Source organism: Vipera berus, assembly GCF_964194415.1.
Source record: "Vipera berus genome assembly, chromosome: 13".
Taxonomy (NCBI): Eukaryota; Metazoa; Chordata; class Lepidosauria; order Squamata; family Viperidae; genus Vipera; species Vipera berus.
The window spans coordinates 2,312,509-2,329,830 of record NC_138216.1 but is presented as its reverse complement, the minus strand read 5'-3'; the positions used below and the strand labels follow the sequence as shown (position 1 = coordinate 2,329,830).

Sequence of the window (17,322 nt, the reverse complement as noted above, 5' to 3'; positions counted from 1 at the left end):
CAGCTTCTTGGGATCACTGCTTGGTCTCTTTTCCCCTTCGGCAACGGATCAGCTGGAAGAGCAGGCTGGGCAAATCCATTCGGGCACGCGGCTTTTGCAGATGGAACGGGAGAAAATGCAGATGGAATTAAGTCACAAAAGGGCTCGGATTGAACTCGAAAAGGCAGCCAGCCTGAGTGCCACCAAATTTGAGGTGAGCTGGGGAGCCACGTTAAGGGTTGGGCTTCTGCCCTGGTGCATTTGTAACCTGGCTTGTTTGAGTAGCTTGTTCTATCACCTTAGTCTCTATGGTTTATAGTCCACGGCTTATGATTTAGGCCAGTATATAACTATTGGTGGTTTCTTCAGAGCAGTCTGGTTCACATCACCCGGGAGGTCTGGTTTGAAGCTGTGAGTTCAGGTCTTCAAGCAGTAAAGACGATAAGAGCACAGATAGTCCTCGAGTTGCAACCATTCATTTAGTGGCCATTCAGAGTTACAACGGCATTGAAAAAAATGACCTAGGACCATTTTTCACACTTACGACCGTTGCAGCATCCCCAGGGTCACATGATCAAAACTCAACCGCTTGGCAACTGGCATGTACTTACGACGGTTGCAGCGTCCCGAAGTCACGCCATCCCCTTTTTGCGACCTTCCGATAAGCAAACTCAGCGGGGAAGCCAGATTCACTTAACAACCGCTGCAGCGATTTGTTTAACGAAGGTCGTAAAATGGGGCAAAATCCACTTAACAGCTGTCTCACTTAGCAGCGGAAATTTGGGGCTTAAATCGTAAATCGAGGACTAACTGTCGTCTTAAGACGGCATTTCCTAGCCTTCTCAGCCTTGTGTAGATGCTGAGGGAGGAACCAGATCATCCTTGGTAGCCCAGCGTGCCTCCTTGGGATAAAAAAGCAGAATCAGGATCCGGTGCAAGTTACACCTGGCATCTATAAAGAGTTGAACTGGCAGCCGGCCGCGGCGAGATTGCCTCTGCCTGGTGTTTCGGCCCAGAAGTAAAACGGCGAGCATGCATTCCGTTTTGGAAAACGCTTCGAAAACACAGATGCTTCCCAAGAACGAAGCCGAGTCAGGAGAAAAATCCCCGCCAAATGGAAGTGGTTGAGTGGTTTCCAGGTCTAACTTTAATCGAAGTGGCTCTGGGGATTAACCAACCATTATTTCCAACCTTTCCCCAGCTGGCAAGTCAGTCACAGAAACCCGTAAAATCCTGCTATGGGGGGGAGGGGGGGAGGGAAGGAGGAACAGACCCCTAAAATGGAAGGGCTCTAATCCAGCCCGTGCCCGTCTGGTGCTTGGGATGGTGGTTGAGGAGTTTGCATAATCCTTGTTTAGCATGCAATCCGTAGCTTTCTCCAACTGATGGGAATCTTGGAAGGAAAGAAGAAAGAGCCTTGGAGTTCAGAAATGGAGATGGGGAGGGGAAATAGCCTAGATTTTTAAGGGAAAGGAAACCGGGCCTGGGTGTTTTGGACTTCACCAAGGGACGCGGTATGGCTCAGTGGGTTAGGACGCTGAGCTTGTCGATCAGACGGTTGGCAGTTTGGCGGCTCGAATCCCGAGTGCCGCGTAGCAGAGTGAGCGCCTGTTACGCGTCCCAGCTTCTGCCAACCTAGCAGTGCGAAAGCACGTAAAAACGCAAGTAGAAAAATAGGGACCACTACGGTGGGAAGGTAACAGCGTTCCGTGCGCCTTTGGCGTCCAGTCATGCCGGCCACATGACCACGGAGACGTCCTCGGACAAGCGCTGGCTCTTCGGCTTTGAAACGGAGATGAGCACCGGCCCCTAGAGTCGGAAACGACCAGCACGCGTGTGCGGGGGAACCTTTACCTTTACCTAAGTTTTGTTTTAGTCCTAACGTCTGTTTCACGTAGTTAAATACATTTTTTTCCGTTGATTTAATCCTGCCTTTATTTTTCATTTTTATAAATGACTGGATGTGGTGAACACACCCTAATAGGCCTTCCTGCTCCTATTTTGCAGAGTTTTGTTTTAGTCGGAAAACAAAAACTCTCAGGTAACGGGGACTTCGTGCCGAAATGCAATCTACTTGACTGCAAAAAGCAACAGCTTGAAATGAGATAAGAACATTGGTAAACCGAAAACTCCAATGTTCCGTGAGCCTTTTTTTTTTTGAAAGATATGGAAGGAAAATTGGCCTAAATGGTTTAAGATTGTACATTAAAAAGGGAAGTGGAAGAGGAGGCTTTCTCTTACCCAAGAACAAGCTTTAGGCGCAAATGTTATCAAAGGAACAGTGGGGAGAAAAAAGCAGCTTAGATGGAAAATGGAAAAGCAGTTGATTGTAGTAAGGGTGAACCCGCGGACTACATAATGGCTAGATGCAGCTAATTTGCATGACAAAGCAAGCCATGATCAGGTTGGCCGGAGACTACAACGGCCTTTATGTAAAAAGCACCGGTTGACAATGGCAGTCAATGAAAAGCTTGAAATCAAGCTTTGAAAATGACTCGAGTGAAGATTTTTACGGGTTTTTAAAATTCAGACAGGTCAAAATTCAGACTGATCAAGACCTGGAACATAACACATCATTCTGGGATGCTCTCTGAGCTTGGTAGGGTTTGGGGGGTTTTTTGCAGACGTTTCCTGACCCAACTAGGTAACATCATCACTGTTAAAAGGGGGTGGGGTTTCATCATCCTAGCACTGATGATGTTACCTAGTTGGGTCATGAAATGTCTGCCAGAAAACCAGCAAGCTCAGAGAGCGCCAAGGAGCCCCCAGTCCAACCCTGAGCTACAGATATTCTCTCCCATTGGCACACCAAAGGTTACTGTCATTGAAAAGAGCTGTCTCTGATTTATTGACGTAGCCTTTCCACGATGCAGAACAGGCAGTCCTTGACTTACAAACTCTAGCTTAGCAACCGTTTGAAGTTACGACAGGCCTTCCTGGAGGGTACGTAGACCCTGCTTCTGAAGTTCCAGCTTCCAAGCAACTTGAAATCCTTTTGCAGTGGAGAGAGGTAGCATTTTTTTCCCTCCTAAACCTTCTCTTGTCCTCTTTTTTCCAGCGGGAGGCTGATCGTAATCAGGACCTCCTTAAGCGCATCAAGCAGCGTCAGGAAAGGGAAACGGAGGCAAAAAATGCCCTTCAGGAACAACTTGAGATCAACAAGACCTGCCAGAAGAACATGGAGACCCTGAATCAGAAGCTGCAGGAGAAGGAGGCCAAGCTGAGCGAGGCGAATGAAGTGAGGGCCGAGCCGTTGATTTTTACGGAAGAGTATTTGATGTGGTTTTGGAGCACACGCGGGTGATGCTGTGGATAACTTGTCTTGCGAGAGTTAGGCGACAGTAAACGAAATGACACCTGTGTCGTCTCTTTTCCTCGAAACGAATGGCAGCATCTTCTTGATGCTTTAAGGCTGGGGCAGCAGAAGTTAACAAGCTGCATCTTTAAGCCATCCTAGAGGGATAATCCTTGGAAGCAACACCAAGAATAATTCACAGTTTGAAATAACAGAGACATCTCCTGAAAGTGTGAACAATTAATCAGCGGAACGACTTCCCTTCAGAAGTCGTGGGTGCTCCAACACTGGAGGTTTTTTAAGAAGAGACTGGACAGCCATTTGTCTGAAATGGTCTAGGGCCTTCTGCTTGAGCAGGAGGTTAGACTAGATGACCTCCGAGGTCCCTTCCAGCTCTGTTATTCTGTTAATAATTTGAAAGTTTGCATAGAGATAAGATAAAATTAGTACTGTGCAGGTAGTTTTTGACTTGCAGCCGTTACCGCAGCGACGGTTTGAAGTCACAACGGCGCTGAAAAAAAGTGACTTGTGAGCAGTCCTCACACTTACGACCATCGCAGCCTCCCCACGGTCACGTGACCAGAATTGGGGCAATCAGGACTTGTTTATTTACAATACACAGCATCCCCAGGTCACGTGATTGCTGTTTTTGACCTTCCCAGATGGCTCCCCATAAGCAAAGTCAACGGGGTGGGTGGGAAACTTATTCCCTTAACAAATGCAGTTATTTGCTGAACCACTGCACTGTCCAAAGAGGTATTTAAGATCAGGTATGACTCAGATCTTAACAGCCACCTGACTTAGCGTTGGAGGAGGACCAGCTGTGTGAAAGAGCTACAGGCCCATATAGGTAGCCTTATCAGGAAATAATAATAGACCCATAATGATAACTTCAGCCCTTCCCATTGGACCAAGTCCATCATTCCTTCTCTGGTTCAACGCTTGTTGCGAAGTGGGACCCTCTGAGCAGTTTGGAACTTCCATGCTAGCTCTGTTGTGTACGTAACACGTTGTGTATGTTCCTCAGCAAGAGTGAAGTCATTGAATATGCCTAAATCACTACTGGGATTAATAATAATAATAATAATAATAATAATAATAATAATAATAATAATAATAATAATAGTAGTAGTAGTAGTAGTAGTAGTAATAATAGGAGTAGTAGTAGTAGTAGTATTTAGGCCTGAAATTGGGAAGAGAAATTGCTAAGCGAACCGAAGATGTCACTCTGTAAATTGTCTTTACAGGGACAGGAAAACTGGCAGGTCGCTTCCCGTCTTTTTCTACCCTGCCTGTAATCTAGTTTTGAAAATTGGCTTATCCGGCTCTTAAGGCTGTTACCGTTGCTTATCCGTGGCAGGGAGAAGATACACAAGCTGCTCTTTTGAAATTGCGGGCGCGGAGAAAACATTTCATCGGGTGCCGATGGGACCATTTGCATCCCTTTGATGGTCTCCTTTCTAGATGGCGTGGGCTGCCTTTGAGCGTTGCCTCTTGTAAGCTCCTCTAGTAAATAACAACAGTCGAGGGAGCCTCCGAGGGAAGGAAGTGCAGGTGCCTGTGGGTTAAAAAAAAAATATGTCCGGATCCAGATACATTTTAAGTGTTGGATCCGAAATTTATTTCTTGGGGCAAAGGCATCAATTTGGACAGCACAGTGAACGTGTACATCACGCGACCCCGGGGACACCGCAACCGTTGTAAATGTGAGTTGCCCAGTGTCCGAATTTTGATCCTGTGACCATAGGGATGCCGCAACGGTTGTAAGTGTGAGAAGCGGTCGTAAGTGTGAGAAGCGGTCGTAAGTCACTCTCAGTGCCGTTGCAACTTCAAAGGGTCACTGAACTGTTGAAAGTGAAGGACTGACTGCAGAATTAATTCTCTCTCTCTCAGGCCATCAGCGTCTTGAAGGGGAAAATATCGGAGTCACAGTGGAACATGATGAATCAGGAGATGGAGATGAAAAAGCGGGAATCCCAAAACCAAGAGCTGACCGAACAGCTGGATGTGCTCCACAAGTAAGCAGACAAACAACAGCTGTCCGGGGAATTCAATTCTAAAGTCTTTAGCAGCAAAATGTCATCAAAGGATTGTAATCGACAGCAAAGGTAGCCTTGAAAACAGTGGAACCTTGAAAAATATGTACGTTTTTTTTTTTTGGAAACATCCAACATTTAAATATCCTGTCCCCTTTTGTCTATAATAGTGGACTGCGATGTGTAAAGGGAACATGAAAGACCATTAAAAGCTATTGTTTTTATAGCTGCAATTGGTATCGGCTGAAGCGAGCTTTAATTCTGCTTTGGGAGTTAGGACCTCAGCGCCACGTGTGCATGTTCCTTTCCACATAGCGCTGATGAATTCACAGATACCAAGAAATGTGTAGCTGGAATATCTAGTAGTAGTATTCATACGTGGACGACACTCATCTATTTATCAGTAATGGAGAATATTTGTAGCTTAGGGTTGACATCAACCTTGGTGCCCTCTGGACTTGGTGGTTTGCTTACAGATGTTTCATGACCCAACTAGGGAACATTATGAGTGCTTGAAGAGAGGAGGAGGAGGAGGAGGACGACTGTGGGGTCCTTGGTGCTCTGAGCTTGGTTGTTTTCTGCAGACGTTTCATGACCCAGCTAAGAAACATGAATGCTAGAGCGGGGGGTGGGGAGAGGTTTGCAATGATGATGTTCCCTAGTTTGGGTCATGAAACATCTGCAAGAACATCAAGGACCCCTGTTGTTGTTGTTGTTAGCTGCGAAGTCATGTCCGACCCATCGCGACCCCATGGACAACGTTCCTCCAGGCCTTCCTGTCCTCTACCATCTTCTGGAGTCCCTTTAAGCTCACGCCTCCTGCTTCAGGGACTCCATCCAGCCACCTCATTCTCTGTCATCCCCTTCTTCTCTTGCCCTCAACCTTTCCCAGCATTAGGCTCTTCTCCAGTGAGTCCTTCCTTCTCATTAGGTGGCCAAAGTATTTGAGTTTCCACTTCAGGATCTGGCCTTCTAAAGAGCAGTCAGGGTGGATCTCCTCTAGGACTGACCGGTTGGATCACCTTGCAGTCCAAGGGACTCACAGGAGTCTTCTCCAGCACCAGAGTTCAAAGGACTCAATTCTTTGGCGCTCGGCCTTTCTTATGGTCCCACTTTCACTACCATACATTGCAACTGGACCCCTATTTATTTATTAAATTTTTATGCCGTCCCTCTCCCCTACAAGGTAAATCTGGGCAGTATATAAAATCTAATCAGAGAAGCGTTGGTCCACTCATCTTCATGTTGTTGAGTTTGGGAAAGCCTGCTGTGTGCGCGCTAAATCGATATTTTATCTCCACCTTCCACAGAAAATGGCAAGAAGCCACTCAGCTTATCCAAGTTCTTCAGGCAAAGGAGGAGCTGATGGCTAAGAAGGAGCAGAAGATTCAGGTGAGACCTCTGTTCCCTTCCTCTTTGCACCGCCTGGAGATCCCTCTCCTGCTCGTAGGAAATCGCCAGCGTTTCCTGCTTATTTCAAAGTATAACCCTTGTTCAGTTGTCTTCTGAAGGCTTTCTCGGTCCTGTTTTCTCCAGGATCTCGAGCAAAAGCTCTCCATGCAAGAACATGATGCGATCATCGTGAAGAACATGAAGACGGAGCTGGCTCAGTTTCCCCAGTTGGAACGGGAATTGCAGCAACTCAGGGAGGAGAACGCCTACCTTAGGTAAGGACAAGAAAATGATTATATTTGGTTTTGTGGGTCTGTGTGAGTGTGTGTGTGTGTGTGTGTGTGTGTGTGTGTGTGTGTGTCAGGGTCTCTGTGCTGGTTTTTTTTCCCCTCTCTCCACCTTCTGCCTGGTTTTGTCACCAGTCTTGGTATCAGAACCATGTTCTTTCTCTACACCTGGGTTATAATGGAAGGTTTATACCTTGGCAGCCTTGTGATTTGTAGATAAGTTTCTCTTTCTCTCTCTCTCTCTCTCTCTCTCTCTCTCTCTCTCTCTCTCTCTCTCTCTCTCTCTCTCTCTGTGTGTGTGTGTGTGTGTGTGTTGTAGCTGCAGGAAGCAGGGGCTTTTCCCAAAGAGCAAACACACAGCAGAGCGTGGAGTCTTTGGTATGCCTTCCACAGGGCATAACTTAATAGTTATGCAGTTTCATGCTTTAGTCTGGCAAGATTCCTGTCTATAGGCGAGCAGCAATAAAGAAGCTACTCTGAATTCAGTCCTTCTGTCCTTCTTGTACCCGACGCAGTGGGGCTTTTTCACAAAGAGGGGTTGAAGGAGGGGTGATCCAACCTTGGCTGCTTTAAGATCTGTGGACCTCAATTCCCAGAATTCCACAGCCAGCCAGCATTCAGTTCTGGGAACTGAAGTCTACAGGCTTCAATTCCAGGATTTGAACGCTGTTGTGACTCAGGGTCAGCCTGTGGGCCCGGCAGCCGGCTCCGATGTATCGGATGACTCAGATGAGGGGGAGGAGGGAGACGAACCGGCTGATGATGGTTTGGAGGCTTTGCAGAGCCCTCAGCCGGGGACCTCTTCTCAGCTGCGTGAGCCCGATAGTGCGGAAGATGATGACCCACAGCTGGCCCTGTTCAAGGACGCCCGACGCAGGAGGCAGTCGAGCAGGAACAAACAAAGAAAGGCTGTGGGACTCCTCGGGAGGAGGCACAGGGAGACCACGCCCTGAGCTCTCAATAAAAGGAGTGTTTGGGGAGGGGCTGGTTGCTGAAAGCAACTCTTCCGCTTGAGGAGACAAGCTCTAGTGTTTTTGTTAATTGAGTAATAAAACTTGGCAGACGCCTTTTAGCCTTGGACGCTCTCCAGTCTCTTCTATCTGAATAGGGGTTTGCCTTACTACAAGGCCAGAAGAGGGCTGGTTCAGAACAAACGCTAGCTGGCTGGGGAATTCTGGGAATTGAAGTCCGCGGGTCTCAAATTGAAGTCCATAGGACACCCCTGTTTTAGAGCTAAGGGTACGTCAAAGGCCATTTCGAAGAGAATATTTTGATGGGATTGGGCTTAACTGCCAGGCTGACGACTTACTACGAACATGCCCTGTTGCTTCCTTTGTCTCTGCCTGCCTTCGTTTCACCTTCCTGACATTGGTCAAGCGACATCAAACAAGCTTCTCTTCTAAACCAGAAAGTATTTTGGGCTGTGTCCACAGGGAAATGAGAGAAAACAACGGGTTGCTGAAAGAGGAAGTGGAGGGTCTCCGAAGAAAGCTCCAGCGATTTGAAAAAGTCCAGGCGGAGCACGTGGCTTTGGAACTGGAGAAGGAGGTAAAAAAAGTCCGCCAACTCTACGCGCCTCGTTGCTCCTGTGAATAAGATTCCTGCTTCACGGTTACAACCGGTACATTATCGCCGTGATGGCGTGATCGGAATTCAGAGTCCTTGGCAACCAGCTCATATTTATGACGGTTGCAGCGTCCCGTATGTGTGTGTGTGTGTGAGACGTGATCCCCTTTTTCAACTTTCTGACAAGTCAGACGGGGGAAGCCAGAATTCACTTAACATCCAGGGTGACTAACGTAACGACTGCAGTGGTTCAGTTAACAACTGAGGCAAGAAAGGTCATAAAACGGGGCCAAACTCATTTAACAAATGCCTCACTGAACACAAAGAAATATTGGGGTTCAATTACAGTCATAAATTTGAGGACTTACCCGTATCTACTGTACATCTGAGATAGAATTACACACACACACACACACCCCTACACCTACCTTAAGAGCTTTAGATTTACACCCAGATCATTTCTGTTCTCAACGGAACGAAACACACGATACGGAATCCATAATATGGATTTCAATGTCTCCGTGTGAAAATAGTTTCTTTAGAGCATGGACATTAATTTTAGCCATTGCAGCCATTCGGCGGTTCAGATTGCAACGCGTCCGAGTCTCCGGCAAAACCCCGGCGTTTGGAATTTAAAATACAGATGACCTCTGAGCTGATTTCACCAACCTGTTTGAAAGGGAACAGAAGGCTTTACCTAGTCCTCGACTTACGACTATGACAGGGCCCACAATTTTTGTCGTTAAGTCGTGACAGTTGTAAACCGAGGCACTCAAAGTGACTGACTAGATTTTATGAACTTTTTTTGGGGGGGGGGAGGTTGCGGGGGTTGTTAAACAGCATGGTCATAAAGCGAATGTAGTGGTCATTAAGCGAGTCAATACATCCCTATGGGCGATTTTGTTGTTGTTGTTGTTCAAAACCAGCCCAAAAGGTTGGTTTCCCCAGGAAAAAAAATGTCATAAATTGAGTCAAGTGACTGCAGAAGGCTGCAACCGGCTGTCAGGTGTCCTAATTGTGAACATGTGTGTGTTTGTGTGTGTGTGTGTGTAGTTGCAAATATAGTTGCATTATTGAATTTTTTTAAAAAAAACTTTTTCTCCTTTTGCTCCTTCAGAAACTTCAGGAGAAATTGAGCCTGTGGGAAAAAGTGGACCAAAGCATGGGCTTAGATATCAAGTAAGTGGGAAAATGGGAGTGAAATTCTGACCCCTCCATGTTTGGTTTGTTTGTTGCTGGCTGTCTCCAGGTAGTCCTCGAACATACGGCCACAATCGAGTCCAAAATTTACTTTGCTAAACGAGACATTTGCTCAGGAACATTTGCCTCGTTTTACCACTTTTCTTGCCGCATTTGTTGAGGGACTCAGCGGCAGTTGTTAAATCAGTAAAGTTGGGCACGGCTCATTCAGTGACCGCATGGCTTAGGGATGGGAGCCCCAGTCCCAATGTGCAGTCGTAAATCGAGGACTCGCCGTGATTTCTGTGATTGGGGGAAAAAATGGGTGTGATTCTCTCAGATCGGCGCCGGGGCGGTTAAATATTTTGGGGCTGCGAAGTTCCACCTGCCAGCCACTCTTTGAGAAGCCAAAGCGGGGGGGACGGGGGGGGGACCCAGGCGACGGGTTTTCAACTCCTCATATTTTATTATTGTTGTATTTTAATTGGGCACTGGTTTAATTTCCTTTTAACTTTTGTATCGTTATTTATATATGCCCTGTGAACCGCCCTGAGTCCCTTGGGAGAAGGGCGGTATAGAAATCGAATAAAATATAAATAAAATATAAATATATTCCTGTTTAATGAGGCAATTTTGCAGTGGGAAAGCCAGAGCAGAGAGAGTCTACTCGCTACAGATAATTACCCTCTTCGCTTAAGTTTGATGCGGAAAACACGAGTCACCCCTTCCTCCATCCGTTCCCCAATAATGACATTCCCCAAGTATCTTTTTTTTTTTTAATGAAGCGACGTTAAATGGAACGGCCCTTTCCTTGATTTATTTTTTGGCGTATTTATTCAATTTGCTTGCCGCCCAGCTCTCGATCTGTTAAAAGTGATCGCCGGCAGTCAGCTGCCAACAAGCACCGTTGGTGAGGGCACCCGGCTTCACTTATTAACAACCAATTCGCTTAATGACCGTGGCAAAAAAGAAATTGGGCCCAATTTTCTTAACTACCGCCTTACTCAACCCAGAAACGCCAGTCCCGATTGGGGTAGTAAATGTTCTCCGTCTTCAGATTATTGTCATGCAAATGCCTGTTTTACTGTACTACATTCCTGTGTGTGTGTATGTATGTATATATATATGTGTGTGTGTGTGTGTGTGTGTGTGTGTATCTATCTATATATCTATATTTAAAGGGACGCGGTGGCTCAGTGGGTTAGGATGCTGAGCTTGTCGATCAGAAGGTCGGCAGTTTGGCGGTTCGAATCCCGAGTGCCGCGTAACAGAGTGAGCGCCTGTTACTTGTCCCAGCTTCTGCCAACCTAGCAGTTCGAAAGCACGTAAAAAATGCAAGTAGAAAAATAGGGACCGCTACGGTGGGAAGGTAACAGCGTTCCGTGTGCCTTTGGCGTCTAGTCATGCCTGCCACATGACCACGGAGACGTCCTCGGACAAGCGCTGGCTCTTCGGCTTTGAAACAGAGATGAGTACCGGCCCCTAGAGTCGGAAACGACTAGCACGCATGTGCGGGGGAACCTTTACCTTTACCTTTTATATCTATATTTATCTATCTATCTATATATACACACACATACATACATACATACACACACACACACACACACACACACACACACAAAATCTTTACTGGCTTTTTATTATTGTGGGAAGTGTGTCATTCTCCACTAGGTGGCAGAGTTCCTTTGGCCCTACCGGAAAGCCATTGATTTCATGGACCGCCATCCGTCAAGAAGCTAGTCCTTTGACTTAGGACCGCAATTGAGCCCAAAAATTTATTTTGCTAAGCGACACAATTGTTAAGTGAGTTTTTGTCCCTTTTTTAAAGGCCTTCTTCTGTTTTTTTCTTTTTTTTTAGTAAACGACTGCAGTGGTTAGCTTAATAACTTACTGCCATTCCACCCTCTTTCCCCTTTTCTGTCAAGCTGCCAGCGCAGCAAAACGTAGGTGAAAATGCGAATCAGTCTTGACATCCCCCCGGCTTGAAAGAAAAGAACAGTTGCTTTTTCAAGAGGCAACGGGGCTTTCTTGCTTTCCTTTGAAGAGGTTTCGCTTCTCCTCCAAGACGCTTCTTCAGCTCTGACTGGATGGTGGGGAAGGGAAGGATGGATGCTGGCTTGCAGACAGCCGGTCATTTGCATCCTTTTAGAGAGCGGTTGAGGCCACTTGGACCTCGAGGAGACAGACAAACCTCCAAGTGGCCTCAACGACTCTCTGAAAGGAGATTGCTTTGGAAAACAATTAGATCCCCTCCTCCTCCTTATGGCAGCCCCTCCGATACTGGAAGACTGCTATCATATCATATCATATCTTCCTTCTTTTCTCTAGACTGGCCATACCCAGTTCCTGCAATCGTTCTTCATATGTTTTAGTCTCCAGACCTTTAATCACCTTCGTTGCTTTTCTTTGCATCTACTGACATACAATCCTTTCCCTTCTTGGGGGCTGAGATGCCTCTTCCATGCCACTTGTCCAGCCTGTCTCTGTTGTGATTCAGGGTCAGCCTGTGGGGTCGGCAGTTGGGTCGGACGACTCAGAGGAGGAGGAGGGGGGGGTGTTGAAGAGCTTGATGAGAGCCCCCAGCCAGGCCCCTCTCATCTGGTCATGACGCAGACCCAGCTGTGTGAGCCTGACAGCGTGGATGAAGATGACCCACAGCTGGCCCTGTTCAAGGACGCCCGACGCAGGAGGCAGTCAATCAGGAGTAAACAGAGGAAGGCAATGGGGCTCCTCGGAAGGAGGCAGAGAGAAGCCACGCCCTGAACTGTATTTAAGGGGGAATGCGTGGGAGGGCTGGTTTGCTGAAGGCAACCGCTTGAATAGTTCCTGTTTCATAGCTCCTGTTTCATGGTTGGTGTCTGTTTTATGTTAATAAATTTGACAGGCTTTATTCCAGCCTCTTGCCGTTTGTAAAGGGGTTGTCCCTGCCTTTTCTGCAGGGCCGGTAGCAGGCTGGTACAGAACAGTCTCTCTCTTTCCAGCGTTAAAGTACCCCCAGTCCATTACAAGCCTCCCCCCCCCCCCAATCAGCTAGGTTTTTTTTTTCTTTCCTTGCCAGAGCAGAGCAGAACAGAGCAAATTGACCCTTGATCTGATCCGGGACATTTTTAATTTGTAAGCCTTGTTTTTCCAAAACTAACCTCTTAAGGTTTAGACCTCTCAGTGGTTAGCTGAAAACACTGCTTCGAAAATACTAGTTTAGGGAAACAGGCTTCTGGGCATTTTTAAATGTAGTTTTTATGAGGCTTAGAAATACCCTTCAGAGTTTCCAGCTCTCTGTGTTGCAACTAGTCCATTATGATTTGCCGATGCTAATTATGAACCAAACACAGATTATATCTTTCTAAGCCCTCGGTCTACCTGTGAGGAGTAATACTGAAAGCCTGTCTTTTGATGCTCTTCCATCTTTATTTATTTATTTAGAAGAAATAATTCGGCTTTGCATTCCCTGTACTTTGATAGAGATTGTACATCGTGCATTCGTTAATAACTTTTTTTTTAGTTTCTTCTTTTGAAACGTCTCCAATAGTTTGGGGACATAAAAGGAGAAGAACCATCCCTGTGCGCATATTTCTCCCTTTTTTCTTTTCTTTTCTTTTTTTTTGCAGGAAACTGGTATTAAGTAAGGAGTTATTTGATACACCCTGGGCAAACTGCTGCCCAATTATCCAGGTTGCATCTTACATTGAGGTGTAATTGTTGCTAAATAGCCCGCTCGGTGACTTTGCTTGCAGGATGAACTTCTAGGCATCCCTTGCCTTTGTGATCAAAGGCAGGCTTGTTGTTGACAAACACTGTCAAGCTCGTGGTTTCTGGAGAATTGCCTCTTTTGGATGGAGGGCCAGGTGGTTTGCCAGCTCCTCGCAAAACTGGCACTGAAGGATGCCAGCTCTGCTGTTCAGCAGTTGGTGTGCCCATCAAACCAGTCATAAAAAAAAACATTTCCTGGGAAAAAAGGACCTAGCGTGTCTCAGCGTTCCATCTCCAAGCTCAACTGATATGAGATGGGAAGCGTTTTGCTGCGATGTTTTATTTCATTCACCGCAGGAAGAAGTTAATTAGTGGCATTGTGAGCGGGCGGCGATGTTTGCGGGCCCCCACCAGAGGAGACACATTTACCCAGGAAGGTTTTCAGGCGTGCTGACATTCGCATGAACAACTTTCAGAGTCGTCCTTTTTTCTGTCATAGATTAATAAGGAAAGCGTAGGTTGCTGTTGAACTTAAAATATTTACAAATAATGAATTCGTTTTAGTAGAGTATTTTAACTCACTTTATGTCTGCCCAGTTTATTGTTTGTAAGACCACTGGTTGTTGTTAGTTGCAAAGTCGTGTCCGACCCATCGCGACCCCACGGACAACGTTCCTCCAGGCCTTCCTGTCCTCTACCATCTTCTGGAGTCCATTTAAGCTCACGCCTCCTGCTTCAGTGACTCCATCCAGCCACCTCATTCTCTGTCGTCCCATTCTTCTATTGCCCTCAATCTTTCCCAGCATTGGGCTCTTCTCCAGTGAGTCCTTCCTTCTCATTAGGTGGCCAAAGTATTTGAGTTTTAGCTTCAGGATCTGGCCTTCTAAAGAGCAGTCAGGGTTGATCTCCTCTAGGACTGACCGGTTTGATCGCCTTGCAGTCCAAGGGACTCGCAGGAGTCTTCTCCAGCACCATAATTCAAAGGTCTCAATTCCACCCTGTTGTTTTTAGCTACGAAGTCGTGTCCGACCCATCGCGACCCCATGGACAACGTTCCTCCAGGCCTTCCTGTCCTCTACCATCTTCTGGAGTCCATTTAAGCTCACGCCTACTGCTTCAGGGACTCCATCCAGCCACCTCATTCTCTGTTGTCCCCTTCTTCTCTTGCCCTCAATCTTTCCCAGCATGAGGCTCTTCTCCAGTGAGTCCTTCCTTCTCATTAGGTGAAGACCACTGGGCAGTCATATAAATCTTCTAAATGAATGAATGAATCTGTGTCTGTCTGTCTGTCTATCCATCCATCCATCCATCCATTCATTCATCCATCCTTACGACTATAAGTTTGTTGCTTGTATCTTACGATTTATTGTTGTTGTTAGTTGCAAAGTTGTGTCCGACCCATCGCGACCCCATGGACAACGTTCCTCCAAGCCTTCCTTATGATTTATATTGTTTTATTTAGTATCCTAGTATGATTTACATTGTTTGCTTAGCTAATATCCTATGACTATCACTCTTATGATTTATGATGAATGTATTTTTATGTTGATTATGATCATGATTTATCACTATTGCTTGAATGTACACTGAGAGCTTATGCACCGGAGACAAATTCCTTGTGTGTCCAACCACACTCGGCCAATACAAATTTCTATTCTATTCTATTCTGTTCTGTTCTGTTCTGTTCCGTTCCGTTCCGTTCCATTCTATTTCTAAAAAGGTAAAGGTAAAGGTTCCCCCTCACATGCGTGCTAGTCATTTCCGACTCTAGGGGCCGGTGCTCGTCTCCGTTTCAAAACTGAAGAGCCAGCGCTTGTCCGAGGACATCTCCGTGGTCATGTGGCCGGCATGACTAGATGCCAGAGGCGCACGGAACACTGTTACCTTCCCACCGTAGTGGTCCCTATTTTTCTACTTGCATTTTTGCGTGCTTTCGACCTGCTAGGTTGGCAGAAGCTGGGACGAGTAACGGGCGCTCATTCTGCTACGCGGCACTCGGGATTCGACCCGCCAAACTGCCGACCTTTTGATCGACAAGCTCAGCGTCCTAACCCACTGAGCCACCGCGTCCCCGTTCTATTTCTACATCCATAATATTCCTTACACTCTGCTCTGCTCTGCTCTGCTCTGCTCTGTTCTGCTGCGCTCCGCTCCGCTCCACTCCACTCCACTCCACTCCACTCCACTCTACTCTACTCTACTCTACTCTACCCTACCCTACCCTACCCTACCCTACCCTACCCTACTGCTAGAAGGGACCTTGGAAGTTTTCTAGTCCAACCCAGGTGACCATTTGAGACAAGTGGCTGCCCAGTCTCTTCTTAAAAACCTCCAGCGATGAAGCGCCCACAATTTCTAAAGTCAAACTATTCCACTGGTTAATTGTCCTCACTGTTAGGAACTTTCTCCTTAGTTCCAGGTTGCTTCTCTCCCGGATTAGCTTCCATCCATTGTTACTTGTCTTGCCATCTGGTGCTTTGGAAAATAAAACCTCCTACCCTTTCTCCAAGCGTTGCTTGGCCTCTCCGCAGGATAGCTTAAGATCCTTTTGTGTGGGTTTTGCCACTTGTATTTCACACCCTTGTTTCCTGGGTGACTTTAAGAAGCTTATCCAAAGAGGGCAGACCACGCCAGCCTCTCTCCTCTAGAAGATGGTACCCTTTAGAAGCCGCTTCAGGGCTCCCCATAGTTTGTCATTGGCACAAGTCTTGAGATCCCCTTTCCTGTCTGAACAATAAGCTTTGTGTCTTCGTATGGAAATGAGCTGCGTTTGTTTCTTTCAGAGAAATGCGCTCTGCGCTCTGGAATGCTTCCATTTACAGACAATTCTTGCCAAATTAATTTTATTTAATTATCTCCTAAGGCTAAGCTTGAATACATTTGCGTTAAATTCGCCATTTCTCTCTCTCATGAACGGAATGGAGTTAATATCCTTGTTAAAATCTGATTAAAACTAAAATTGAGTTTTTTGAAGTCTGATTATCCCATGAAATGGAATTTTTAAACCTAATTACAAATGGATTTGCATACATTTTTTCCACGCTATTGAAATGAGAGGGAAAATAAATTTATTAATGAAATCCTCTCCACTGTGATTGCCGGCGGATGGGGTGTAGAAAACTGTGTGTGTGTGTGGTGTGTGTGTGTGTGTGTGTGTGTGTGTGTACATACATACATACATACATACATACATACATAAGGTAAAGGTAAAGGTTCCCCCGCACATGTGTGCTAGTCGTTTCCGACTCTAGGGGCCGGTGCTCATCTCCGTTTCATAGCCGAAGAGCCAGCGCTTGTCCGAGGACATCTCCGTGGTCATGTGGCCGGCATGACTAGACGCCAAAGGCGCACGGAACGCTGTTACCTTCCCACCGTAGTGGTCCCTATTTTTCTACTTGCATTTTTACATGCTTTCGAACTGCTAGGTGGGCAGAAGCTGGGACGAGTAACAGGCGCTCACTCTGCTACGCGGCACTCGGGATTCGACCCGCCAAACTGCCGACCTTCCGATCGACAAGCTCAGCGTCCTAACCCACTGAGCCACCGCGTCCCTACATACATACATACATACATACATATATATATATATATATATATATATATATTCCCTTCAGATAAAGAGTCTTGACCCAGCCTAATTTTTAAAATGGCATTTAATAGAATTTTCACAGGCTTCGATTAAGCTTGAGCGCTGTTCATCCTTCCAGATCTTTTAAGCCTATTGCAGGCAGACTATGCAAGTAGTCCCCAATTTACAACCACACGTGAGCCCCAAATTTATGTTGCTTCTTAAGTGGACTTTGCCAGCTCGTCTAAAAACTGGCACTGAAGGATGCCAGCTCTGCTTACAACTATGTTAGTAACCCGGTTGTTAAGTGAATGTGCCTTCCCCGTT

The 17,322-nt window shown here is 46.4% G+C and overlaps 1 protein-coding gene across 3 annotated transcripts in view; it reads left to right on the top strand.

Moving 5' to 3' along the window:
- MAD1L1 (mitotic arrest deficient 1 like 1) overlaps nt 1-17,322 on the top strand; it is a 188,765-nt gene that overhangs the window by 3,116 nt on the left and 168,327 nt on the right. For all 3 annotated transcript variants that reach the window (XM_081337803.1, XM_081337802.1, XM_081337804.1), the window contains exons 3-9: nt 53-193; nt 3,038-3,217; nt 5,168-5,292; nt 6,621-6,702; nt 6,847-6,977; nt 8,423-8,537; nt 9,673-9,734. In XM_081337803.1, the coding sequence (XP_081193929.1) occupies nt 53-193; nt 3,038-3,217; nt 5,168-5,292; nt 6,621-6,702; nt 6,847-6,977; nt 8,423-8,537; nt 9,673-9,734 (836 nt within the window). The remainder of the gene's footprint in view (nt 1-52; nt 194-3,037; nt 3,218-5,167; nt 5,293-6,620; nt 6,703-6,846; nt 6,978-8,422; nt 8,538-9,672; nt 9,735-17,322) is intronic.